General features: G+C 47.4%; 1 protein-coding gene and 1 long non-coding RNA gene across 2 annotated transcripts; one reads left to right on the plus strand and one right to left on the minus strand.

Annotated features, from left to right (window-relative positions):
* Positions 1-608: 608 nt before the first annotated feature.
* CBX8 (chromobox 8) lies at positions 609-5844 on the minus strand. The gene is made up of 5 exons (XM_003768647.4): positions 5625-5844; positions 5144-5187; positions 4903-4968; positions 4728-4794; positions 609-4480 (listed from the first exon to the last, which is right to left on the minus strand). Exons 1-5 carry the CDS (start codon positions 5691-5693, stop codon positions 3626-3628), a joined length of 1101 nt encoding a protein of 366 aa, XP_003768695.2. The 5' UTR covers positions 5694-5844; the 3' UTR covers positions 609-3625.
* Positions 5845-6177: 333 nt separating this feature from the next.
* LOC116423243 lies at positions 6178-8266 on the plus strand. The gene is made up of 2 exons (XR_004233775.1): positions 6178-7424; positions 7596-8266. It is a non-coding gene; the product is annotated as an uncharacterized LOC116423243 (long non-coding RNA).
* Positions 8267-26789: the final 18523 nt, after the last annotated feature.

Genomic DNA, 26789 nt, shown 5'->3' on the forward strand with positions numbered 1-26789 from the left:
TCAATCAATAGGCGTGAGGGGCTCTATTTCGGGGAGGGCTGGGGAGGTTGGACCAGTGGGGGAAGAGGGGTTCCCAAGAATGATCAGGATAGGAAATGGTTCCAGCTGAAAACCTAGGGTAAAATGGGGAATCCCAGGACCCAAGGACGGAAGATATAAGAATCATTAAGTTCCCTGGGCCTGAGACTTGGAGAAACCCGGACAGACCATTTACCATCATGAATCAGGGGCGTTAGAGATCTCCAGAGAGAAGTAGAACAGTGACCCAAAGCTTGGCCCTAAGGGACAGAGACCCAAAGGATTATCAGAACGCAAAAAGAGACTCAGAGGCCCAGTTTTTCAGACTTCTGTTCATTCCTCTAACTCCCGGTCCAGCCTAAAGCTCAAAGTAGAGTGCAGGCAAACGGTTCTGGAAGCCACTGTATCCCCCCCAGAATAAAGAAGAGAAAGGAGGGAATAAAGGCCTTTGGCTTTTCTCCAGAGTCGGGGTTTCCCCCGAAACTAGGAAGGGCCTTGTGACATCAGAAGCCAGCGTGGGGAATAAGGGAGGGAGTGGAGAAAGGGTGAGAAAGAGTTATCTCCGAGGGACAAGAAACCTGAGACAATGATCTATTTACAAAGTATATATTTAAACACATAAAAAGCGGGTTTTGGATATAGACATTCAGAACTGCAGAAGATAACGTATTGAAGTTTCACTTTTTTAGCTCTGAGGCGGAGATCGATTCGGAGATTTGTACAAATCTTAGAATTAAATAAACCAAACACACATTCAGCATATATGTAGAGACCTACATACATAAGGCTCCCCCTTATCCCTCCCCCCTCCCCCCACCCGCCCCCACCCCCACCCCGATCTGGATCGCAGTACAGCGGTGTGAACTGGACACACACATACACACGCACACACAGACGCCTGAACAGAAGGGCTTGAACCACCGGTACGTCTGAACCCGGTTTGCGAGACGCAGGGTACAGGGAATGAGAAACACGGGCTCTAAGGAATGGAGAAAGGAAGGACGTGAAAGGGGAGAGGGGAGAGGAAAAGAAAAAGGAAAGAAAAGGAGCGGGGAAAGAGAAGAAGGGGAAGGGGCAGTCAGATAACCTCAACGCATCTCCGAGTTATCATACACATGGTCACATATATGTCCCTTGCATTGTTTCAGCTAAAAATAGCATCGACATTGAAGAAGATACACTTGCTCACTTCGGTTCTTTATACAAACTAAGTTTCAAAGACCAATTTTACAAATATGATCAGATAGAAAAAAAAAAAAAAAAGCCCATTCTGGGGGCTCCTCTGTACAGGCGCAATTTGCGATTTGCAACTCAAAACAACAAAACTGCATTTATTACTTTTGTCTTCCCTTTTGTCCTTCAAGGGTCAGAAAATCTAGAGAAAGGAGAGTCTGAAAGTGGGGGTCGGAGGTGGGAGGTGGCGATGGAAGAGAGACTCGTGAGTCTCTCCGCACTCGCCCCACCTCAGGAGCCATCCCCGCTCTCCGCCCCATCCCAGCCTCTCTGACTTCAGGCTCGTCCTGAATCTGTGCTTAGTCTGGCACGTAACCCCGGCCCGGGCCCCCAAGTTCCTCAGTGAAAAGAGCCCTGAATTTCTGGGCTTAGCTAGTTCTAGAAGCACAGGGCACAGACCCGAGGAGGAAACAAGAGGTTGGAGTCGGTATTCGCTCTTTAACTAATTGGGGGACAGGTTTGTGCTTTTAAACCAACAGAGATGACCGAATCTCTCAAGGCTCTGAGCCGCAGTTAGGTCTGAACTATGCCTATATTGAGATAGACTATATAGACACGTATACTCCCACATATATACACACACATACATATATGCATGTATGCATATATAGATACATGCTCGTATGTATATGTATACACACGTAAGCATGTATGTATATACACATTTCCCTCCGTCTCTAGCAGTTCTCCAAATCAACCCCGCTTCTCCTCTCCCCTCCCCCTCCCTTTGGCCGAGTTGGAATACAGAGTTCAAATAGAGAACACTCCATGAATCGAAAAAGCCTATAAATTATAGCTTTTGCTTTTAAGAAAGAAAAAAAAAAAAACAGTAAAAGTTCTGGTGCACATTCTTGGATAGAAACACTGCATTTCTCCCTCTTCCCCTCCTCCTGTCTGAGCCTCGAAGATACAATCTCGCCCAGCCCTGAGTCCAGACGAAACGCAGGGGTTCCATCCCGAGGTTCAGAGCAAGGTGAGGAGCGGAACGAACGAAGCCTCCCCAACCGCCCCCACCCCCAGACAGCACCGCCCCCACCCCGCTCCAGCTGAGCGAGCAATGGGAGCCTCAGCCGGGGGTGGGGGTGGGGTGAGAGCAACTTCTCTCTGAAAGCCGGAGGGGAATGGGGGGCGGGGGCGATTCGGCATCCCTAAAGAGAAGAAAAGACATAATACTTTTCCTGGGAGTTGGGTCCTCCTCTCCCTCCAACGATAAAATCGGAGAAGGGGGTGGGGGAGTTTAAACCCAAAACACTTTTCTTGCAAAAGAGCAATGGTCCCGAACTCTGGGCAGTGACAGACAATTCTCCCAATTTATCCTGGCATTTCGGGAATGTAAACACATTATGTTTGTTGTTTTACCGAGTAAGAAAAGGAACCAAGGGAAAAAGAGATTATTCATACATACTGTGTGTGTATATATAATATATATTTGCAAGTGTATACACACAGAGCATCATATATGCTTTATCTCCTGTAAAGTGCATTTCTAGTGTTGTTCCTTGGACATGTCTCCTGCTCCCCTGCTTTCATAAGCAGGAGGGGGGTGGGAGGGGGAGAAAGGTAATTCAAGTTAATACTTTTCACTCTAATAGTTATTTAATCCTTTTTTTTTTTTTTTTTTTTTTTTTAAGACCAATTGTTTTTTCTTGGGGGAAGAAAAAGTTCTTCCATGACCATAACTGGCCAGTAGAAGGAGAGAGGGAAGTGCTTTGCTGTGGTTTCATTACAGCTTCTTCATACTTAGTTGTCTGAGAGAAGAGCCTGGCCATACTACCTGGATTATGTCATTAGCAACATCTCTAGTCACAATCCACATTTTAGAGAAGGAGCCCTCAGCCTTACAGGAGTATTTCTGTATACATACATACATACATACATACATACATACAAAGGTTTTTCCCTCCCTCCCAAACTCCCAGGCTTCTCAGTGTCCACAGTGACTCCAAAGCATCAGAACATCAGAAATCAAAAAGGTCAAAAAGACAAAATTGAGCATAACCATCATTTAGTCTGTATGTTGGTTTCCTCCTGCCTGGAGCTCAGTAAGTCTTCAGGGTAGTATTCCATTCTGGGTGGTAATTTATCCACATTTGAGTCTCTTGTTTTAAATAAAACAACTTCAAGAGTTGAAATATATATATATTTAGATATTTTCTTAAATAACATATTTACATCTAATAGAAAATATAACTCTAGAGATAATCTTTCCAACCAATACTGGGGATGGATTGGGGAAGGAAGAGAAGGGGTGTGAAAGGAGAGGATTAGCGCTTTAGCTAGATCCCATCCAGAAATAAAAAGTACTATGCCAAATTTCCTTTCTCTCTCTGTCTCTCATTCCCTCCTGCTTTCTCTCTGGCTGGATTCCAGAAATTCATCTTTTCTCCTTAAAAAAACCTTGGTCCGTGTTGCTTTCCTTAATGGTGACGGTCAAAAAGTTTGAGGTCACATCTGTGACCACCACTTTCTCCAGGTTGGTCAAGGATGGGCTCCAGGATTCCTCCTCAGGGTCCCCGAGGATTCTGGCTACAGGGATCCTGGCAATCAAGGAGGGCCTACCCCCTTGGGCTCCCATGTCCCGATATAAGCTCCCAACTGAACCTGGGTTGCCAGATCCATGTCGAACCCGGGGGCCTCCTGAGTCCAAGGCACTCTGGCCTTTGGCCTCCAAAAAATCTGCCCTGTGCTTTATGACTCGGGGTGGGTAGGTGTCCACAGCCAGTTTGCCCCCGGCCTCACCTCCGCTGGGACTAGCCACCGTGCAGGCTAGGTCTGCGTCTTGCCTTCGGGCCAGTTGGATTACACTGTGCCCAGCCGTGAACTTGCCGGCCCCAGAGGGAGCATCCTCCATCTTCCTCCCTTTGAAGTAGTCCCCAAGACTGTCCCCTGGCTCCCCCGAGGTCCGCTGGGAAGGGTCCCGAAGGTCCTTACGGGGTTTGGGGCCTCGTTTCTTAGAGTTATCCCCTGGGGAGCTAGGTTTGTCGTCCGGTCTCCCAGTCCCTCGTTCTCGGTCCCGTTCCCGGTCCCGAGCTGAGTCCCCTCGGCAGGTGCTACTGGTACTGGTGCTACTGCTACTCCCGGGTGGGGAGAGGCCGATGTTTCGAAGTCCCTCCCGAGCTCGAGAAGTGGAGCCAAGTTCCTGAGGAGATCTTCCTGGATAGGGGACCCTAATGCCCCGAGCTGAGTCGCTCCGGAACTCATACGTTTTTGCTTTAGCCTTGGCCTGTGCCTGAAAAAGAGAAACAGGGATGTCAATGGCTTTGGGGCAGGGTTCTCCACCCCTCCCCCAAATCCCCTCCCCCTCGCCGCTCTTTGCTTGCCAGATGACAACCGGCCCAAGGCCATCTCAGGGACTATGAATAAGGATACTTTTTGAACTCCCCTACTGGTCTACCAGTTTAGGGAACTTTCCTAGCAACCTAGACCCCTACCTGTCCCAACAAAATCCCTCCCAGCCACTGGTGGATGCATCCTACCTTGAGGAGGAAGGTTTTGGGCTTGGGACCTCGCTTTTTGGGGCCATACAGCTCCATCTCTCTTTCCCTGGTAAGAAGAGGGAAAGAGGATGTTAAGAAAGAACATAAATCATGAACTTCCATTCGGGGTTATACGTTTTAAAGTGAGGCAAGGAAGGTTCGGAATGGCCTGTACCTTTCTTCAAAGGCTGCGAGAAGTCGGGCATCTAGTATGTTTTCTTCGGGTTCCCAGGTGCTATACCTATGAAAAGGTCAGGAAGAGCGGAAAATAAGTTCCAAGGGATGGGAAAGAAACACGAGAAAGGTAGTATATGCAACTTTCTTTTGTATCTCTATGCAAAGAAGAAGGAAAACGAGAGGGAGAAAAATCTCCCTAATAACAGGCTAGGGCCATGAATTACATATAACCTACTTACTTCTGAGACCAGCCCTTCCATTTCACGAGGTATTCCATTCGTCCCTGCGGATGCAAAGGTAAAATATGTGTGCACAAGGAAAAATGCATGACGAAAACAGAAGAAATGCATGCAAAAAATGCATGCACCAAATGAATGCGCGAAATCCAAGTGCATAAGGCATGCGCCCAGTGCATCTGCCACCCCATGCAAAAAATGCTGCACAAAGTGCATGCACACACACGCACATACATTCATCCCCCTTCTCCCCACCCCCACCCATGTAATCTGTGTATCGTTGCAAGTCTGGGGAAAGAGCCTGAGCCTCAGAGCCAGAGCCAGAGCCAGAGCCGCCGCCACGGCCGCGGAGGCTGCTGCTGCTGCTGCTGCTGCTGCTGCTGGGACCTGGGGGAAGGGAAGCAGCGCTGCAGCAGGGGGTGGGCACCAAGAGGAAGAGGGGACGAGAGGCAGGGGCCTGGGCCTGAGGCCTGCGAGCACCTACTTTTCTGATGCGCCGCTTCAAGAGGGCTTCGGCCGCGAACACCCGCTCCCCGACCGCAGAAAGCTCCATGTTGACTCGTCGCTTACCCCCTTGGCCGCTTCCAGCAGCAGAAAAGCAGCAGCCAGCGCACGACAGACCATAATACTCCCCCGCTTACGTCAGTTCTCCCTCCCCCTCCTTCTCTTCTCCCGGTCTCCCTCCCTCTCCCTCTCCCTCTCCCTCTCCGTCTCCCAACCTCCCTCCCCCCTTTTCCCCCTCCTAGTCTCTCTCTCTCTTGCTCGCTCCCAACCTCCCCCTTCTCCTCTCTTCTTCTCCTTCCTCCCTCCCCCTCTTGCTCCCTCCCCACTTGTTGCTAACGGCGTCGTTAATGCGGAGAGGACAGTGGAATATTCCGCCGACCTCTGATTGGTCGAGATGGAGTCCGCCCCGCCTCAACTACGCCCCCCTCTCGCTTTCTCCCCCGCGTTGCTACGTGACCCGAGTTCCAATCGCTGGGGGGTGGAGTCTGGAGGGACACCAGAGACCGGGGGGAAGAGGGGGAGGAAAAAAGAAGGGGGAGAGGAAAAAGGCAAAGAGAGGAAGTGACGCAAAGGAGGGTGGAATCAGCTGCTGTCAGTCTGAGGAGGGGGAGGAGGGGTGTCTCTTCCAACCCGTCTGGTCTACTCAATTGAATATACACCCCCTCCTCCAAGTTTCCCTCCCTAAAATCAGAGGGTTCCCCATAATTTCCCGAGAACAACACTATGGTCTCAGTCGCTATCCCCACCCTTCCGCAGACCCTAACCCTACGCTACATCTCCCGGATTCGCTCCCTCTCCCTTCTCCCCGCCCCCTCCGCTGCAGACAGGCTAGGAGGCTGCTCCCAGACGCCAACTCTGCAGCTCTTGCACAATGTACATTGTACAGGTGTTAAAAATGGGAAAGGTCCCAGCTACACCCCAAGCACGTTCCCCTCTGTTCTCCCCTCGCCCCTTCCCCCACTGCATCTCTCCAGGCACCGTCCCTGTCTCCATGACAACAGTCTTCTATTTCCACCCCCCCCCCCCGCCATTCCCATCACCATTCTACTAGTCAAGTCAATGTCCCTCTTTCTCCTCCCCAATACGCCCAGGACTCTCCACCCTCTGGCACCTGTCTTTCCTCCCCCCTCCCTCCACGCGAACCCACCCACTAATCTAGTGATTTGAGACTCGAGGCAATTGTCCAAATACGCCGTATCTGGTAATTGAAACAAAAGTGGAGGACTTGAATTATCCGCATAATTGCCCCTCAATCTTCTCTTTGCTACTAAAGACCTACAGTGGCGATGTCAACTTGTCCTTTCTCTTCAGAGCCCCTTTCATTCGCATCCACCTGCCCCCTGCTCCTTAATACAAACCTGGTATCAGCTCCCCAGGATCCCTCTCCACCCCGCCCTCATTCCCAGCCAGACCGCCCCCACTATTCTCCGATTCCCACTGCAGCGGATTAATTTGCGGGGACCAGAGGGGGATCGAGCTCAGTACATGTGGCCGAGGAGTTAGTCCGGCTGGACGGAGGCTCCCGAATGCACAGAGTTGGCGCCTTGCGCCGAGACTGCGCCATATCTCCAGTTGGCACAAGCCGAGGCCCGCTCGCTCGAAGCCCGAGGACTGCAGTCTTCAGCGAAGTCGCCGCCGAACCCGCAGCCGTTTGGCCCGAGGCAGCGCGTTTCCAGTCGGGATCTATTCTGTCCGTTCGGCGCGGATAAAGGGCAGGACCGGGGCGGGGGGTGGGGCTGGGAGGAAAAAGTAAAGAATTGGCAGCGGACTAAGCTCAAAGGTGGAGCCTGGTGTTTTGTTGCCCGGATTGTTTAGTGATAGGGACAAAGAGAGATAACAGCATTGTCCAGGACCCTAATAGTTATCCTCGCGGCTGGGGAGGCAACCCCTGCAGTTAGAAATGGGTGCACATTCATCCAGGATGACAGTTCTTCTCTTTTTTTATTTCTAGATACTCTGAGGCAAGGGGAAGGAGGAAAGGAGGCGCTGTCAGAAGAGATCTCTCCCACTTTCTCTCTTGGTAATCTTATTTGAAGATACAACTCCCACTTTTTAGGATGCAAGACTTAGCTACAACTGCCGAACTGGAAAGTGTTTACTTCCCCATAAATGGGGCGGGAGAGGGGAAGCAAAACAAATAAAAACCTCGACGCAACTGACTTGGAGATGGGACAGGAAACCCTGTGCGGAAAACTCGCCTCCTGTCCAAAGAAGTGTCTTGACGACTGTATGGATGGGAATATGAGGGGGAGGGCGGGAGGAGGTAATGCAGAACTGCTCTTCCTCTACACATTCTCCTTCCCCCACTCTCCACTGCCTTTAGACAAGAAGAATGTGGGTGCCTCGTCTAACCTCCAGGGCATTAAGACTTTGGCGCTAGGTGTTGAGACCCTGTCTCTTGAAATCTCTCTCCTAACGAAATATCTGCAGATTGCGTAAAAATCTCCTTTAGGAGCCAAACAAGTTGCTTGAGAAAGGCCAATAGACAGCAAAGTTCATAATCATAAAAAGTCATTCACGGTTACAAATAGTTTCGACGGACGGTGCCAGCGATACAGCTGTTTCTGTTTAAGCTTAAATACTTTCCAACAGTTTGGGCAGTAAAAATAAAGTAGACCTCAACAGCCTATAAGTCTCTGGTTTCCTCGCCCCGAGAAAGCCCACCATCTTCATTTCAACCCCCCCCCCCCCCCATCTCTCACCCCCGCCAACTGTGGAAAGTAAATGGGGATCTGGGCTCGGCTCTGAGTATCAGATTACTTTGGGTTCGAATTATTCACATCCAAAGAGACCAGATCATTAAGGCTGTTAGCTTCTAAGATCAAGGATTCGGGCCACTAGTCGATTCTCTGCAGCCAGGGGACAGTTCCCATTAAAAGGGAGTGAGAACCCTCACTCACCCACACTCACACCCGCACATAACTAATGGTTATCGAAGAGTTTTGTTATTTATCTTAAGATAGTATTTCTCAGCATTTCACCCATCAGTGATTTTACTGCCACTTACCCCCTAAATAGTTTGTTTGTTTTGGGCTCTTTTAAAGACCTATAGGTTCCTGGGCTACATTTAGAATTTGAGGGTTTCAGTTTCGTATTGAAGAAACTTGTTCCCTTCCTGTCGTTTTTTCTTTTATTCCCTTCTTTTCTTTCTGTCTCTCTCTTGTTTTTCTTAACTCATTTTTCTCTCCCTTCTCAGTAGGACTAAAATATTAAGAAAAAGATGAAGCAGTGAACTTCATTCGCTTATGTTTTTATGTCTTTGCATCATCATAACTTCTTTCCTTACTTTCTTCTGTCTTTGTCTCTCCCTCTTTCCTTTTCTCTCTCTTTGACTCTATATCTTTCTGACTTTATTTCTGTCTCTTTGTCTTTGTCTCCTCTACTTCTCTCTACCCTGGTGTTCCTATGCTTCTCTTTCTGTTTCTGTGTGTTTCTGCCCCTTTTTCTGTTGGTTACTGGCTTTGTGTGTGTTTCTGTCTGCCTGTCTGCCTGTCACTTTGTGTTTATCAGTCTATAGCTTTCCCTCAAACTTTGTCTTCATCTCTTCTCTATCTCTGCCCATCTCTCTATCTCCTTGTGTCTCTATTTCTGTAACTGTCTCTCTGTGTCCCTGTCTGTCTCTGTCTGTTTCCCTCTATCTCCTTCTGTCTCTCTCCGTCTCTTTCTTTCTTCTCTTCCCTGTCAACCCAGGTGAAAATCTTTAGTTTTAAGGTTAGACTGTATTAGGAAAAACAAGGGTATTTAATGATGCTTCCCTATTTCAAAGGTCAGAGAGTTTCTAATTGACTTCTAAACATCAAGTTTATTCTGGATCAAATCTGGAAGTGCTCACACACAACATGTACCAATAAATATCACTCTCTGGAATTAAAATTTCCAACATTGCCCACCTGTTTAGTGGCAAAATGCAGTTTGGCTCTTGACTAGAGTGGTTGACATTGGGAGCTTTCTAGGCCTCCCAGAGGGCCAATCTGATCCCCATTTTAGCTATCAGGGAGGTGAAAGGGGACACAGTAGGGGTGATGATTTGTTTTAAAAGAAGAAAAAGAAAGAAAAGAGAGAGAAGAAGGAAGGAAGGAAGGAAAGAAGCAAGGAAAAGAGGGGGAAGGCAAAGAGAAAAAGAAAGATGGAGAAACGGAGGGAGGAGAGGGGGAAAAAAAGGTAGATAAGGTAAAGAAAAAGACGGGCCAAAGTGAAAAAAAAAAAAAAATCCGTGCTCATGACTCAATTGATCAAGATAACAGGGCTGAATCCACTACTCCAGGATTTCTGCAAACTTCTTGGGAGGGTAGAGTGGAGAAGGTAGGGAGAGAATCACAAATAGGCCTTACCCACTCTAATCCTGCAGTGCCAAAGGTCCTCCTCCCAAGTTGTCTGGGGCCAGATCCTTTCTGAGTAGTCCATAACTTTTATTTCCTTCCGAACTGGTCAATTGGAGACCACCAACAATTGTGTCTCTCCAGCGTGCAAAACTGCCTCTGAACTCACCTCATTTTCCTTCTACCCAACCTGTTTTTGTCATTTTACCATCAGGATTTTACCCCCTTGAAGTGAAGGAATGTCAGGGCCCGGATAAAGTGGGAGTGGGGCGGGACACTGAAAGTTTAAACAAAACAAGACTAAAAGGAAACAACCCTGAATATAGACTAGACTCCTCCGCTAGCCGACTTTTCCCCTAGCAGATGTCTTGCGCAGCTTCTGCAGTAAATAAGGTAACTGCTTCCTATTACCTTAGTCCCCATATGGCTGCAATTTGAGTGTCTTCAGAGACCGGAGGGGAGTGTGGGGGGGTGAAAGTGGAAATCAAATGCTCCAAATGCTCTCGTATTGCATTTTTATGAAGGAAAATGCCAGCAGAGTATTTAGCATTACTCCTCGCCCCTCCCCCCAACCCCTAAGATAAGTCCCGAGGTCTCTCGCTTTGTTTATTGATTCTTGGCCGCCCTCAAGACACCTGTTTTCCAAATCTGTAAATCGTTTCTCTCCAGGCAGCGGAGGACTCATAATGCCCAGCTCAGCAGAGCCTAGGCTAAAGACTCTAAGCTTCTCTCTTGAGCTTTATCAAATAAGGTCTCGAACCCGAATCCTGAAACCAAACACTCCCTGGAGTAAGTTCAGGAAACTTGTCTCCTTTATTGAATTCCCCCAAACAGATGAGATACCCCGCCAAAGATAAACTCTTTAAGATCGTAGTAGGGCCCAGAATCATTCCCAGACTCGGGTCCTAAGACTTGATAGGTGGGTCAACCATTGAGTCCCAAAGCAACACAAGGGATAGAGATCCCTTGGAATCTCTCGGGATTTGTTTTAGACAACTCCACTGGGTATGAAACGGGGCATTCCATATTCCGACTGCCCTGTCACTGCCCAGGCGACAAGCTGCAGCCTGTTCTCCAGGGCTGGGAGGGAGAGGCCGGGCTTTGTCTAGTTAAGGAGCGTTTCAAGCTCAATAGCTTGGCGGGTGTCGGACCTGCCGGGTCTTGGCTGTGGACTCTGTCAGATTTAGCACAGAAACATGATGCACGGTATATTAGACCGGGTGCAGAGACTGGGGCTATAAGTCAGTCAGATCGACTGTAGCCGAAGCATAGTTGCAGAATTTATGTCCCTGGGAACCTTAGAGCTCTCTAAGGTGGGGATAGATTGAGGAAGATGATGAAGAAATTAATGTCACCGACTGCTAGGGCTGAGGCTTTCAGAGATTGTAGATGGTTATCCACGGATAAATAGGAGGGAGGCGTGTGGGTGCCAGCGAGCTTGTGTGGTATATGTCAGGAGCAGAAAGGCCGGCCAGACTGGCCTTAACTAGTTTACTGCTGAAGGACAATCTCGGTGAACCACAATCTGGGTGTTCCCCGTAATAGACTTGACTCTTTAATGACCTTTCTCTGGCATCTTTGGGATAATCACACACCCAGTCAGACTGTGGACTCCCTCTCACTACGTTAGTCATTCTCATCATTCTCTCTCTACAATTCAGCCTCACCATCCCCATGACACAAAAAGGATCGGTCAGTCTGCAAGACATTTAACAATGCTGTATTAAGTCATTATTGCACAAGAGAGGAAGAATTGCGTTGTTTATTTGTTTACATTCAAAAGAACCTAGGTTTTAGTCTAGGCTCCAGTATTTATTAGTTTTATAACTTGGGACAAGCTACTTATTCTTTTTAAACCCCAGTTTCCTCATTTGTAAAAGGGATTTCATACAGAAAACTTAGTAAAACAAAACTGTACTGAGACTTTTGGTTCACTGTACTCATACAAGCTGCTTCACATATTTCTTGTGAAGAAAGCGTTTTAAATATAAGTTAGGGCAATATATAAATGTGAGTGCTTATGATTTACAACAGAGCCATGTGTCTCCAGATTTCACACTCACATACACACCATAGACATTCACAAGCAGCCTGATGGACACAAGCTCCCATCAAAGCGTGCTCCTTTCACTTTGATATATATCAACCAAAACCTCTATGGGAAAATAAACACTTTTTTATTCCTGAGCTGGAAGATAGTAAGAGTTCCATTTCGTTTTTCTTTCTTTCATTCTATTTCTTCTCTCACCGAGCGAGAAATCCCTCCCCCAAAGTGGAAGGCAAGCATCCAGATAAGAACAGGAGTCAGACTTGATGGAATTGGCAGCTGTGGAAAGACCTGGAAAGTTGGGGGAGGTTTTGTAACCAGAATCAGATTCATTTGGGTCAGAAAACGCCCCCCAGCAAAGATAAGTCAGATTTCTGTAAAAAAGATGCCTGGGGAAGAGGAAAAACGGGGAGATAAAGTAATGGGGAGATCCAGTTTCTTCTTCCTTGTTCTAGAATTAAAAGAACTAAATCCTTTGGAAAGGGTTAGAAGAGCTAGATTCTGAACACATTAAGGTCAGGGTTTTTATTCTTGGGATCCCAGAAGCTGCCAATTCCAGACAATCTCCTTGTGCTCAGAATGTCCTTAACTGTCAATGGAAAATGGGGAGAGGAGAGTGCTAGTGATTAGTTAAATTTAAGTAAGTAAGCATGTACAAACAGTTCAGTCTGCTCCTGGAGGTACAAAGACATCTGTTTTCCTGTGCTCTTGTTAACCCAGCGGTGCACAAGTAAATAAAAGTTTTACATTTATCCTCTGCTCTAACTATGACTTTATAGGTGTGGAAGTGTGTATAGGTACACATGTGTACCCATGCTTGTATACATAAATGGGGTTTGGGGCAACAGAGTAGTGGGATGCGAGTAGACTGGACTCTGAGCTCGGAATTTTCCTCAAGAACTCATTCCTTCATCTCTGAAAGAGTGTTCTGATGCTAAAAGCAAAAGAGTGCCTCTTTTTCCTTTCCCTTCTGCTTTTCTCCGGCTTTTAATTAGGAGACTGAGAAAGTTTAGAGAGTTTTATACAGAGATCAAGATTATAAGAAGTCAAAGAGAAAGGCCTTCTGCCCCTTTAGAAGTAAGCTACAGATACTGGGAGAAGAAGAAAAGATGTTCTTGCTCCTCTCCTTCCTCTTGGGCCTCCGCCTACCATGACGAAGAACTAGTTTTCTTGGGACAATTGAAGATTGTCTTCGGATTCGAATACAGCTTAAAAATTGAGATAGGAGCTGACTCAAACCCAGGTTGGACAGCTGTGCTCAAGAACACCCGATTCAGGTGGGCGGGAGAGACGGAGGGAATCGAGGGACAAACTGTCAGAGTGAATATCATTAGGGGGGGGAAAGGACTGAGGAGAGTTGGAAGAAGGTAAGTAGAAGCAGAAAGAATGCCGGCAAAAACAAAAACAAATACGACCCCCAAAACTTCTCTCTCAACGAGAAATAGATTGCCTTATTATATGATTTGGGGGAGGGAGGGTTGAATCTGCTTCGCATTGCACTCCTCTGAGCTCATCTAGTAAGAGTATGATTGTAAAAGCTACACGATTTTGAGTTCGATCCCGGTCTAAAGTACTTACTTTAGAGCATAAGCAAAACTTAGTTCCACTGCCACAAACTTCACTCCCGCGTCAGACAGCTGGTTTTCTCTCTAGGACTTGAGTGGTTTGAGTAAAAGATCATAATGGCACTAATTATTGGAGAACAAACTAGGGGAGGGGAGGAGAAGTCCTTTCTGCCTTCGGTAAATCTAGCAGAGTTCTGCGAGTACCAACCTTGAAGTCCTATGATAAGGGTTCAAGCCCCGTCACCAACAGGATCGCTGGGATCAATGCAATATAAGTCACAGCTACTATGAGACTCAACCTCATATTCAAAATGGAATTGAACATATTTACACCATTTACTTTGTCGGGCTGTTGTTAAGGAGAAGAAAATGCTGCATTGACGAAAGATATTTCGGTTGCTCCGTGTTTACTTATTCACAGAGGTGAATGGGTAGTTTGTATGCATAGTTATTTGCTTGTTGTGTCCCTCCCTCATTAGAATGTGCGCTTCTTGAAGGTAGAGACAGTGGTTTTTTTTGTTGGTTTTTTTTTTTTTTTTGCCTTTTACTGAATTCCCAATATTTAGCACAGTACCTGGCTCATAATAGGGACTTAATAAATGCTTGCTCTTACCTGGTTCTTTGGAACTGAAACGTCTAGAAGACAAAGAACTTCCTTACTTATTGCTCACAGATACTAGAAACTGCCCAAAGACAGCCACAGAGTTAGCTTTAAGCTACCTGAGTCTTTCTTGAGGAGACTGCGGTGAATAAAACTGGATAGTTGAATGAATGAGAAATGAGCTAGCTCCTGAGGAGAACAGCTGAAGGCACTTTCTCAGCTGTCCCCAGCTCATCTCCTGCAAAGCTTGCAGCCGTTCTAGGGGCTTTAAATGGGAAGTTCGGCCGGCATTCGTCGCACCCCAGGGAGTTCAAAGCACTCTTATCAGTTCTTCACACTCGCTTCTAACCCTCCCTTTCTCCCGACCAAAGAAATTAGAAATTACTTATTCTACAGATACTATTGGCCATGAAATGAGTCACAAACTAAATCCTTTCACTAGTTTTGTTGGGATGTTGGGAAAGAAGGAGGCAGAGGCTATTCTCTCTCTCTTTTAGAAATTAGATAAACAGGTTCTTTCTGATTAAGAGTTATGAGTAGTCAGTCCACTGTCACCCAGAGGGGTCGTGATGGGAAAATATCCTACTGAGATCCTTGGTTAGTAGTTTGACTGTCTATCGCTATCCCGGCAAATAACATCTTAGAAGGAGTTTTCCTCCGCAAGAAGGGCATGGTTTAGACACAGTGTCTCCCTATGACTCGAGGGGCTGCAGTTAGAGAGAGGTAGTGCTTCGCAGGGCAGATTTCGGGATCCTCGAAGGAATGTGATTGCTGCGGACTAGTGTGAGCGCGTTGGGGCAGCCTTTCAAGAACAGGTACAATTAGAGTTGACTGGTTTCAGTAGCATCTAATATTGCCTTCTCAGAGATGAGACAGAGCCCACTCCGGGAAAGGCAACCCTTCCTCCCCATCCAGCACCTTCTTCCTCTCGGTAACGCGTTTCCCTTTTAGACACTGGACCGTTCTCCAGATCTACTTTTCTTCCTGAAACCTCCCCCTGGGAGCGGACTCCTGCCAAGCATCCCACACTTGGGGTAGAAAACAGGGCGCCCAGACAGAGCTTGGGTGCTGGGGTTCGGGCTGGCTCCGCGCACGCCCAGAAGTTTTGTTGACGGTTCAGAGGCTGCCGGGAAGGGGACAGACAAGCCGCCAGCTCTAGACTTGCGCAAGCGCTCACTCCCGGCATCGGAAACGAAGATCTCTTTCCCAGGAGCTAGTTAAGGCTCTTTAAACCACCAAGACTACCTAGCTCCAGCAAAAAGGAAGAAGATAGAGTAGCCACAGTCGCTACTCAAACCTGAAATTCCTCAAATCGGGCTCAGGCGCTTTTTTTCTCCGTCAGTCTTTCGGTTTAGTTCACCAGCTTCCTTGGCGAAATAGAATTAAATGGAAATTGGTACCGTATTTACTCACAAAATTTCCATCCCTCACCTTGGGTTTTTTTTTTTTTTTTTTTTTTTTGCATTCTAAAATAGGTAGTAGTGGGGGGTAGTTGTAAAGGGAGGGCAAAAATTCTGATCTTCTGAAACCAGGTTCACCTTCACCAACTTGTATCAACTTTCTAATCCCATTTATGTAAAGATAGTACTGATTCTTCTAGAGTTGCACAGCAATCAAAAACTAGATCTAGATCCCTACTGATTTAGGGAAGTCCCAGATGAGGAAACTCCTATCAATGCAGGTTGGTATCTTCTCAGCAATTTAAAAAGTTTAGATGCACTTAGATGGTCCAGACAGAATGTAGGACTTGAGTCAGGAAGATCGACTGTTTCAGACTCTTACTAGCAATATGACCATAGTCAAGTCACTTTAATTCTCTTAGTCTCAGTGTCCCCCTATGCAAAATGGGGGTAATAATAACAGCTAACTCACTGGGTTGTTGTTGAGGTCAAAAGAGATGCCACATATAGAGGGATTTGTACCTTTTAATGGAGTTGTTCTAAGACTGAACGACATTCTCAGAGGCATAGTTAGCATCTGTCAGAGAGTGGAACTTGAACCCTTCTCTCTTCCTGGTTCTTGAAGCAAGCTCACTATCAACTATGCCATTATCCACTATCCACTCCTCCAGAAAAATTGAAGCTTGTAATCAAAAACTGCATTAAAGGATAACAATGTGTTTGTGTGTTTCTGATAGAAGAAATAAAGATGCTTTCTAAAACAATTCAATGGTCACGCTTACATGTGGAATTTCCTTTCCCTTCGAGCTTCAGAAGATTTAGAACTTAAATATTTCATTCATGGTGAAAAGGAACTGGGTAGCTCCTGAAGTCCCAGATTCAGCACTCTACATCCTTTCTGAGCTGATATTTCTGAGTTACTGGCAGTCCTGAAATCCCAAATCAGAACATAATAAAAAGAAAGGAGAGAATGATAAGATAGGAGGATTCAAAGAAACTAAATAGGAATAGAGAGAAAAGTATTAACTTCTTTCCTACACTACAGTTATTAGCCAAAAGTGGTTCTTTCTTTAATTTGACCTGTCATCTTGCTTTGTAAGGTATCTCAGACAATTCTCTATTGTTGATGATGTTTCCAGTTGTGTAGGAGGAGGCAATGGAAGGACCATAGTGAGAAACTGTCTTTTAGGATTGTTTTTTCCCCTACTTGATCGTCACCCCCACATATATCCTTACCTCTCCCAAGCTTCTTCAAAGGAGCAATGGCATGTAGAAAATATTCTAAGGGGAAAAGTCATGATTAAGTTTGGCAAGAGAGTTTATTTGAGGCTTTTACACTGAGAGAAAACTTTAAACACTTCATCCCGGTTTTTGAAATCATCTTCATTCTTCAAGGATGCTGCTAACATGAATAAAGTGAACTGACCAAGTCTGGTGTTCAGATAGAGCAAACATTTTCCGGGGTACTTCCTCAAGCACCTCATTTATAAAAAGAGCTATCCTCTCAGAAAGATAAAAGATTCTGGTTTGAGTAAAAGAGTGGGTCCAGCATAGCAATGGAATCCAGAGCTTCACAGCCATCTTTTTGAAATCTATTCTCATCCTCTATCCCTACTCCTCTCAAAACCAATACAGCTGAAATACTGAGAAAAGTTGGAAGAGAGTCCTTTGAGAAGAGAGATTCATAGACAAAGATTTTTAGAAGGGGAGGGGAGGAAATTTGGCTTATTTTAACAAGTGGATACTCTATGGGGTATATTTCAGAAGTCCTGTGAAGTGAAAGAAGAGGGAGAAAGAACAACAAAGTAGCATGTTCCTACTTGCTGCAGAGGGAGATTTCAGACATCCTTGTCAAGGTATTAGTAAGTTTCCCCTCCACTTTCTTCCTTTTTCATCTGCCTGGCAATCGCTCACTTTTTTAAATCTACTCTCTAACTCAGATTCAGGACTAGGAGTAAATAGGTAGACAGACGCCCACAAACAACGGGGAATAATTTTTACTTTTTTTCTTTTTATAAATGCACACCTTTTAAAACCCACTCTCTGTGTCTAAATACACTAGTTTGTGAAAACAAGTCTCTGGTGTGTCTCAGTATCAACTCAAAGCCTAAGCGAACAAGAGATGCATTTTTCAAGATTTGCTTTGCCTGAGGAACATAAAAGCCAACTCCTCTTGCCTTTGAATTAAGTGTTTTTTTCTACCTCAGGCGTGCAGTTTCTCAAGCAAATAGTGGCACTTAGAATTTCTGAAACTCCACTGCCCTATCTCAGCCTTCAGCCTAGTGCTCAGACAGCTTCATACCCCACTCCACACACTGGAAAATCTCCTAGCATGGCTTTTGGGGGTGGAAGCTATAATACTTTATTACTATCCCCTCCCCAAAAGCATTATATCTAAAGATAAAATAAAAAGGTGAGTGTCTTAGCTCTTCAACAATTCCCAATCATATCAAAGACCCAAGGTCATCTCATTTTCCCCCATTATATAAGTCAATAAGTAGGAGAAGAGTGGTTTAGTTGAATTGTTCAGTGCTTGGGCTTGCTGATCTCTAAATATTTTGTCCTTAAACTTTTCTTTCCAACAGGAAAACTAAATTTGGGGTCAATATTTTTACAGGTGCCCTAACTGTGATAAGTATACTAACGGTCTCCTTTCCCTTGTGATCTCCCAGGAGCTGATGAGCAGGATCTGATGCCCATGACTTGGAACGAGTAGGACCTGGCTCCCTCTTCTGAGCTACATCTGGTGCATGTGTGAAAGAAAGCTCTGGTTCCAGAAGTGCGGGCTCCCTACCACCTCTGCTATGTCCCTTCGAAGAGTCTTTGCATCGTCAGCTCAAGAAGTACTCCAGAAGTTTGTTTGATTCCAGAGTTCAAGTAAATTTGGATCAAAACCTGAGAAGCTAAAGAGGTTCAAAGCCCATACTTCAGGTGGAGAGACTTGGGACCTTTGGAGAGTTCTAGCAATTCCGATTACTGAGAAAGATCAGAGCTCAAAAACCAAGAGGCAGTTGGCCTGATAACTTCTAGCAATCGCCCTCTGAACACCCTCCAGGTGAGCCCTTCACTCCCTGCAACTTGGCAAAACTAGAAATTCCTGGTTCCTTTTGAGATGAAACGATCATTTATCACTTCACACATTTTCTTAGGATTGTGTTGTGCCTGAGAGTATATGCACGAATGCATTTGAAGAAGCCTATTTCTGTGAATGTGCAAGACAATGAACTTATTCAGAGAATAAACCCTTTGTAACTTGACTCATTTCACTGAACTCCAGAGTTCAATGGATATGTCATAGGAGATATGTATTCTTGGAAGGAAATGTAGAAGTTAAAATGAGTACATTAGATGTGACTTAAAATTATTCACTGACAAGCAACAAGTATGTATAAGGAAGTGATTAGATGAAAGATGTTTTTACCCGAACTCATCCAAGACCTCCATGCCCACCAATCTAGGAGATCTGGGAATACTTACCCAGTCTTAACTATGGATCCATGGACACTAGCCTCCCTTCCCCATGGTAATTCAGAGCCTCTGAAGTTTATCTAGCTCAGTGTCATTCATTGTGACATATCCTTTATTCAACGAATTTGAAACTTCATTTATGCCCAAGTATGAAATACAGCTGGCATCTTCCTTTAGCAAACTCACACTTCAGTGTGGAGTGGAGACTCAAACACTCCCTGGGCCTCAAATATCACATAAGGAGTGTCTGGAGTTCTTTGTGATTCTAGAGGTTTTTGTTAAGATGAAGAAAAGAGTCCCAGCCTGGGTTCCAGAGTAGAAAGGAATTAATACTACTCAAATGGTTTCTCCCATTAATTAGAGACTTACTCATTGCTTCTTTCCTAGGGCTAGGAAATGAGATGAACATTTACAAATACACACACAAATACACAGCTTTTTCAGGAGCATTATTTTTTTCAAGAGCCTTTCTCATTTTGGCAGAGGTGAAGGGGCCAAGATGGGTCTCAGTTGTGGAAGGTACTGAGCTGATCAAAAAAAAAAAAAAAAGCCCAAAGCAGTTATCTCCTTCCTGGGAAGCTTAGCTAGAAGGATCCTCCTTGGAAAGAAATTAACAGGGCAAATTTAAAAAAAAAAAAAGTCTAAATGAAATACTGGGAAGGACAAGGAAAGACCATTCTAGGCTAGTGAAAAGCTCTACCACCTCAGCTCTCAGCCAATGCCTATGAAGAAGGGTCCAAAATATATAAGCACACAAAAGAAAAAATCACTCAAGCACAAAATATATCACCTATGGGCAGAGACACCTATAGATTCTATTATCCTCAAGTTGTATAGCCCTTTCTGGCAATGCTCTCTCAATCTTTTGACACTCTGAACAATGGACTAGATATATGTAAAGAGTAACTTCATCCAGCAAAGACAGGAAGAATGGAATCTTGCTCTCAAAAGCACAGAGAGGACTTTATCTGCAAAAAGCCTATTCTGAAACTACTCATAAAGGAACATTTTGCTGGATGGTCCACCTGGACTAATGATCCAAATTATCAGATACTTCAAGGACCCAGAAACCTGAGTCCAGAATCAACTGCCAGCGATGAGCTGGAGAGAAAGTAAGGGTGAGGAACACCATTCATATCCCCAAGCCCTCCTCCATTCTTTTCTATAACACAGACTGGCTCTGATTTTGCTGAACATATTCTTAAGTGACAGTGAGGAAAAAAATTCAGAAGGATTGAGGCAGCAGCACTGGTAAAAAGAGAGGAATCACACCCTTGCCCTCACACTTAAGTATCCTGACAAACAGTGGAATAATACCATGGGACTTCATAAGAGCATCAATACCTTCCAATCTCTCTCACTTCTTTTTCCCCTCCCGGCTTCTCAGAGAATACTTTGGACACATACACACTGATACACTAGTAGGCAAATCTTTCCCCGAAAAACACACACTCGGGAAGTATGGGGAAGAGAGTTAAGCCTTTTATGGGTTCGAATTCCATGATCGGTTTAGATTCTACTCCATGACTCCGTTTCTCCTGTGCCGAGATTTTTTAAAAACTGCATCAATGAGGTGCATGAAAGGAAAAGGAAGAATAAAAAGAAAATAAAAAGGAGGGGGGGAAACTCTGGGCGGAGAGCCTTTACCTTTCAAGACCATGAATCCCTGTCTAAGCAAATCTTTCCGTAAGTAGCTTTCTTTTGACTCCCAGCTCCCTACAAACGGCTGACTGCTAAACCCCAACTCCAGATTAATTCCAGGTACATTCTATAGGTGGCATCATGCTACTGGAAATAGCCTCCTCTGAAGATCAGGAGAAAGTGACTTCCCTGCAGTCTAAGCCTAAACAGAGGAACTGTTACGAACCTGATTCGAACCAGAACCTCTGTTCAAACCTAGAGGAGTTCCTGCACCTAGCAGGAGTGAATGTTTCTTTTCATAGGGTTTTCGTCTTGGTTGATCAGCAGCGGGACGGACCGAGAGGAGAGAGGCAAAATCAACTTCTGTCCTCAATCCTGAGGGAATCAATCACTTAGACCTCGAGAAACCGTGGGGTCTGTGGCTTGCGGGTAGCAGAAGAAGTGAAACTGCGGCATTTACAGATATCTACAAGATAATAAAGCTAGGTCCCCAAAGCCTCGGGCCAGTCTCTTCGGATTGGAGATGGAATTCCTGAAGAACTGGTTCAGGAAGTTCCCTGGTCTCACCCAGATTGTGCCCTGCCTGTCTTCATCTCGCGCATCCCTCAATTTCTGACACGTGCGGAATCATAGTGAGGCACACCCGACCTAGATCTACTCTTCCAAGGAGAATTTGGAATCTAGATTCTTTTTGCCGGATCTCCGGCTTTAAACCTTCTTAATTCTCCTTCCCTTCCCACATAAAGGCGTGGTAAAGCTGCTTAAACCCACTCTTACTGTGGGTGGCGTGTCCTGGCCGGAAGTAGGGAGAAGAAAGGAAGCTACTGATTTTCCAGAAAAGGCCTTACCATGATGAGCAAAGGTTAGGAACCTATACGAGGATGACAAGCTAGATGCCTCAAACCTAAAATATTAGACCCTCTAGAAAACCATTCTGGTCGAACGAAGATTGCCCCCTGGGAATCTGAAAGTCCCCCTTCACATTCCCAAGACACTGGATTCTTCTTCTCTGTCTCTTCAGATAGAATTTGATCGAGGAGCTTGGAATCCTGAACTCGTGAACCTCTCAAGCTAAAGAGCTAGAAGACAGTTCAGTGGCTTGTGAGCAATACGTTTGACGTCAGGAAAACGTGGAGAGATTACGGACGAGTTACCGCAGTAATAATGCACGACTCTACAGCCTCTCACTTTTCTGTTCCCGCAGTGGAATGTCCCCCAGATTGGGGGAATGGCCATTGTGCTCCCACCTCGTAGGGAGCTGGGACAAAAACCCCAGCTAATAAATTCACTTCAACCCATCCCGACCTTTCCCCCCATTTTCACCTTCAGCCCAGATCTCCAGGGTCTGAGACCCTGGGAGAGCCGAAGTCATTGGAATTTGCGAGAATAAGGAGACTGAGAAAGAAAGGCATCCCCAAGAGATCGGCAACCAGTTGCAGTTCCCAGTGGCTTAAATCATATGCGCATCATTTGGGGGGGAGTAGGGTAAATGAAGAATGTGGAGAAGCCTGAGGAACCCCCAAACACCTGTTTCGAGGGAGCCTTTTCTCTTCTCCCTCCTAATCTTTCCACCTTCTCTTTCTCTGGCTCCGATGCTTTGGTCATTTTCGTATTAGTACGTAAACAAAAGATATTAGCTTTGAATCCTGGTTCATTTGCACCTCGGAAACCTAAAGCGAGAGCAGAGGAGAAAAAAGAGAAAAACCCAGACTGCAGCGGCAGATGGTACATTCCTAGTGCCACATCTGGGGCAGAGCTGGAATTGAGGCTGCCACATCTGGGCAGGATGGGTAGCTCCTGTCTCACAGCTCCCGCCCTCTCTGACCTTTAGGGTCTAGGGGCTTGTTACAGTCCGGCCTTGGTCGCGCGCTCCATCAATCGCCTTTTAACTTGTCTTGGGCAAAGGGAAAACAAGGTATATACTGTATTTAGGTTCCTGCCCATATATGGTGATGTGTACCAGCGCCCCGCAGAATGGTTACACCATATAAGGCAACAGAGCAGAGCCTGGAGTGAGCTGGTGAGATATTATTGGCTAGCTGGTATCTCAGCAACCGGCTCTCACGAGTGGAAAAGAGCCAGACGTCCTCCCCCACCCACCTCGATCCCTGCCCCCCTCTCTCCTTCTCTTCTTTACACCCCTTTCTTCCCTCCCTTTTTCCTTCCCACTTTTTCTTCCCTCTCTCCCTTTCTGACACCTCCCTTCCCCGCGTCTCTTTGCCCCCCTTTTCCACTCCCACCCAGCCTCCCACTCTGTCCCCACGCACTCCTCCTCCCGAAAGCGGGCAGAAAAAAGAGCAGCAAAGGAGCGGGAAGCCCCGGATGGGGGAGGGGACTTTGGGAATGGATGGAGGGGCGGGGTGGGGGGGAGCAGCAGCGGCTCAGTAGCAGATCCACATCGCGCGCACGCGGGCGCGCGCGTACACACAAAATACATACAGAGATCTAGGAATGATTTTTCTCTTCCATTTGTGAATCTCATAGAAGGTGTTTAGAACAATTAGCAGAGGAGAGGAGGAAACCACGTATTCAGAAGGATGAGAATGGACTAAACCAGGGTTCGAATCCTTTATTAGGTATAATCAAATTAACGTCGACCAAGTTGTCCCCTGAGGGTTAGGCTCTCCATATTAGTATTACTACTCCTAAACCATGCTCCTTCTAAAACATTCTCTTAACGTCTGTTGGAGAATCCAGAAACAAAATTAGGAGCAGAAAAATATGTAGATAGTTCTTTTGCTTCCCCGAGAAAGATCCTGGAGAATTCAGAGCATTGAAGAGATGACAGAGTTCAAGTAAGTTCAACACCCGACCTTGGACCACTCCCCGCCGCCCACCCTGAAGGGTAAGCAGTGGGGGGAGGGGAAGTTGTACACTATTGTAGAGCCCCAAGGCAGGGGTGTCTGAGGCTCCCTTCAGGGCTTTAGAGCCTCACCCGGAAACAGGTCCGGTGAATGGATGCATAGGACTTTATAGTATGACCCCACCCCCAATATTCACACGCTTGGATGTACCGAGGTGCATTCACCCAGACACACATCTCTTGGAAGAGACCCGCTGTATCCTGCACACGATCTGGTATTCTAGCGTTTGTTCTCTACTCCAATCCCTACCCCAAAGATGGTGAGGGACTCTCACTCCGAACTCCTTTGTGCTCCTCCAAGGAGGCCAAAGGGCGACCACTTGGAAGAGGTTGTGGACCGGCTCTCCCCACCTGTCACCACGGACACGCTCAGCACTGTCCCCTACTGGGCAGATTCTCCGGGATGAACGGTCTAGTTTGGAGAAGCGCTCAACCGCGTAGTCTGTGGTCTGGGATGGATGAAGGATGGTCAGAGCGGGAATGCTGACCCTGACCCGAGCCTGGGCAACCCGGCTTCTGCCCTCCGACCTTCTTTCTCAATAGCGGACATTTCCCACGGGAACACGGACCAAGCCGGGTGGGGTTCGGGAGCAAGGAACAGACGGCGCTTTTCTGTGTGTTTAGTTAGATAGGCTGCTTCGTGGCCGTTTTGAAGGAAGGAAGTGCTGTGTGCTGCAGAAACAGTCCCCGCTTAGTGCCAGCGCCGTATCTCTCTCCCTGACCTTGGCTGAGATTTGCTGCTTCCGTGTTTTGCCTACTAGAAAACGAGATTTCCCTTAATGCACAGGGACACTGGTCAGCAGCTTTCCCCTGTACTCTACAGCCTTTCATGGGTCTTGGGCGGTTAGCACATGACATGTATCACATGTTTCCTTGAAGCACATATAACATGCGTATATCCGCAGCCATGTCACATATGCACCAGTACAACGAGTCACCTGGTGCTCCTGAAGCACAAATAGAAACATTCTTTACGTCAAACACACGCAGATAGCTTGTTAATGTGTATAAATGAAGAACACCAAAGCTTTATGTTGGTAAGGACCCCAAAGAGCAGTGATTGATTGACTATTCCAAAGGTAGGCAGACCCCGCCTCCGCCCTCCCAGACCCCCGTCTTGGCGCTTCCAAGGACTCCGGGGCCCTTCCTCCCCACTCCCACCCCCTTCCCTCCTTATTCTTGACAACAAGCCCAGGTAATCAACGATTGAGCCAATTCTGTAATTAGAATTTCTTTGACTTAGTCCCAATTTCAGTGATTTTTATGGATGTTTTCCAGACTGGAAGAATCGCCAAGAAGACTTGAGAACGTAGTCGGAGGGAAGGGGATGAGGAGGAGGAAACTTAGACGTAAAACACAGAAACAGACACACACCCCAAATACGAATCAACAGTTTCCTTCCCCCTGCCGCCCCCACGTCTCCCATTCAGCCCGAGGTTGGACAGCGATACCACCTGGGAAGCAGAGGGCAAGTTGATAGGCTGCCCTCTGCTTGGTTTGGATTCCAGAACCCTAATCCAGAGAAGAGGCTCCCTAATTGCATTTTTCGTTTCTATCCCAGGATCGCCTGAATCCCTCCGAAAGTCTCTCTTCTTCTCACCCGCATTCTGCCGCTTCCGCGCAATCCCCCATCACCCGAACCTCCCTGCTCCCCCCGACCCGCGTCCTGTCTGTCTTGTGGCTCTCTCCTTGGCGCTTTCTCAGTCCCGGGGGCACGGAAGCCTCAGGAGCATCCGAATGGGGCCCTCGGAAGGGGCCCCCTCAGGGCGAGCTAGGTTTTGAGTCGAGTTCAGGTTGAGAGGCCGCGGCGGCGGAGCCTCCCTGCACCTGCTAGAGTACGTGGCACGCCGAGGGCCCTCAGCCGGATCATCCCCGGGAAGTTCCGGGCGCGGATCTCTCGGCGTTTTGGGCTGTAGCAGTTTATTTTTTCCTGCAAGAAGGGTGATCCTGGACTGAATTAGCCTCACGCTGATGCACTGACGAAAGCGAATGTGTATGCATTAAATATATTAGCGAAGAGGCAGGTTTTGTTTTTCGTTGCTTAGCACGTAGTAATAATCAGCATTTATTTTCCTCTGCCCCCAGACGACTCTAGGGAGGGAAGAAAAGGGGGACTCGGTGTGTCCATGCGGGGCGGGGTGAAGGAGGGGGGACCGGAGACGGTCCGATGTGCCCGCTTCTCATTCCCCTGCCCTTCCAGCCGGCAGGTAAAAATGCCAGCCCCTCCCTGACCGCCCCTCGCCCCCTACCCCCATTTCCAAACGCCGGAGCAGCTCCTCGCCCCGGCAGGGTGCGGGAAAGCCCCGCGGGGGGCGCCGGATGGGGGCTGCAGAGGAGGAGGGGAGGAGGAGGAGGGGGGAGTCTCGTCTCTTCCCCTACCGCAGCGTGGCGGCTGGCGCTGCTTTGGCAGCCATTTTCTGCAGCTGCCTTAGCTGGGGCTCTGCGGAGCAAGGCGTAGGCTGCGGCGGCCGAGCTACCGGCCTGGGCCCGCGGGCGGCGTGGGGGGGTTGGACGAGGGGGGGCTGGTGGCGTAGTGGGGGAAGGGAAGCCGAGGTAAAGCTAGCAGCTCCAGGAGGGGGTAGTCCCGGGCCCCCGCCCCCCGGAAGAAGCTGGTGTCCGGCCCCCCGCCCGTTCCCCCCTCCCCACCCGATGCTGCATTGCAGGGGGAGCCGAGCTGCTGCTCCGCGTGGCTAGTGCCTGTGATACCACCCTTTCCCCCGCCATTTTGTACCGGGGCTGGTGCTTTCCCAAAGCCGAGATGGAGCAGACAAAACCAGCCCCCTCTCGTCCTCCCAGGGACGAGATCTCTCTTTTTCCAATTCCGTATCGGAGGGCGGTGCCCAGGGTTCATCAAGCAGGGGCCCTAAAGCTCGGACCAGACCCATCCCTACCTAGGTGGCCAGGGAAAGGCTAGGCACCCTCCTTTGCCCGGGGGTTCCTGGGGGGTGTCCTGTCTGGGCCCCCTCCCTAGCCCCGGCAAATCCTGAGTGAACCAAGGGAGTCCCTTCCGACAAAAAGGAGAGGAGCAACAGGACGTTTGTTCCCCCTCCGGAATGGAAATGGGGCTGGAAGGCATCTTCATCCTCTGGGCTCCCAGCCAGGAGGCTGAGAAAGTCTTCTCTCATCTCCCCGTTTTTCTCTCCTGGATTCCCTAGAAGGCAGAAGCTTGTTTAACTACTGGGAACACCCCTTTCCTTTTCAAGGGCCTTCAGTAACGGAGGGGAACAGGTCCCCCCATTTT

This window comes from Sarcophilus harrisii, chromosome 4 (assembly GCF_902635505.1).
Source record: "Sarcophilus harrisii chromosome 4, mSarHar1.11, whole genome shotgun sequence".
In the NCBI taxonomy this organism is placed as follows: Eukaryota; Metazoa; Chordata; class Mammalia; order Dasyuromorphia; family Dasyuridae; genus Sarcophilus; species Sarcophilus harrisii.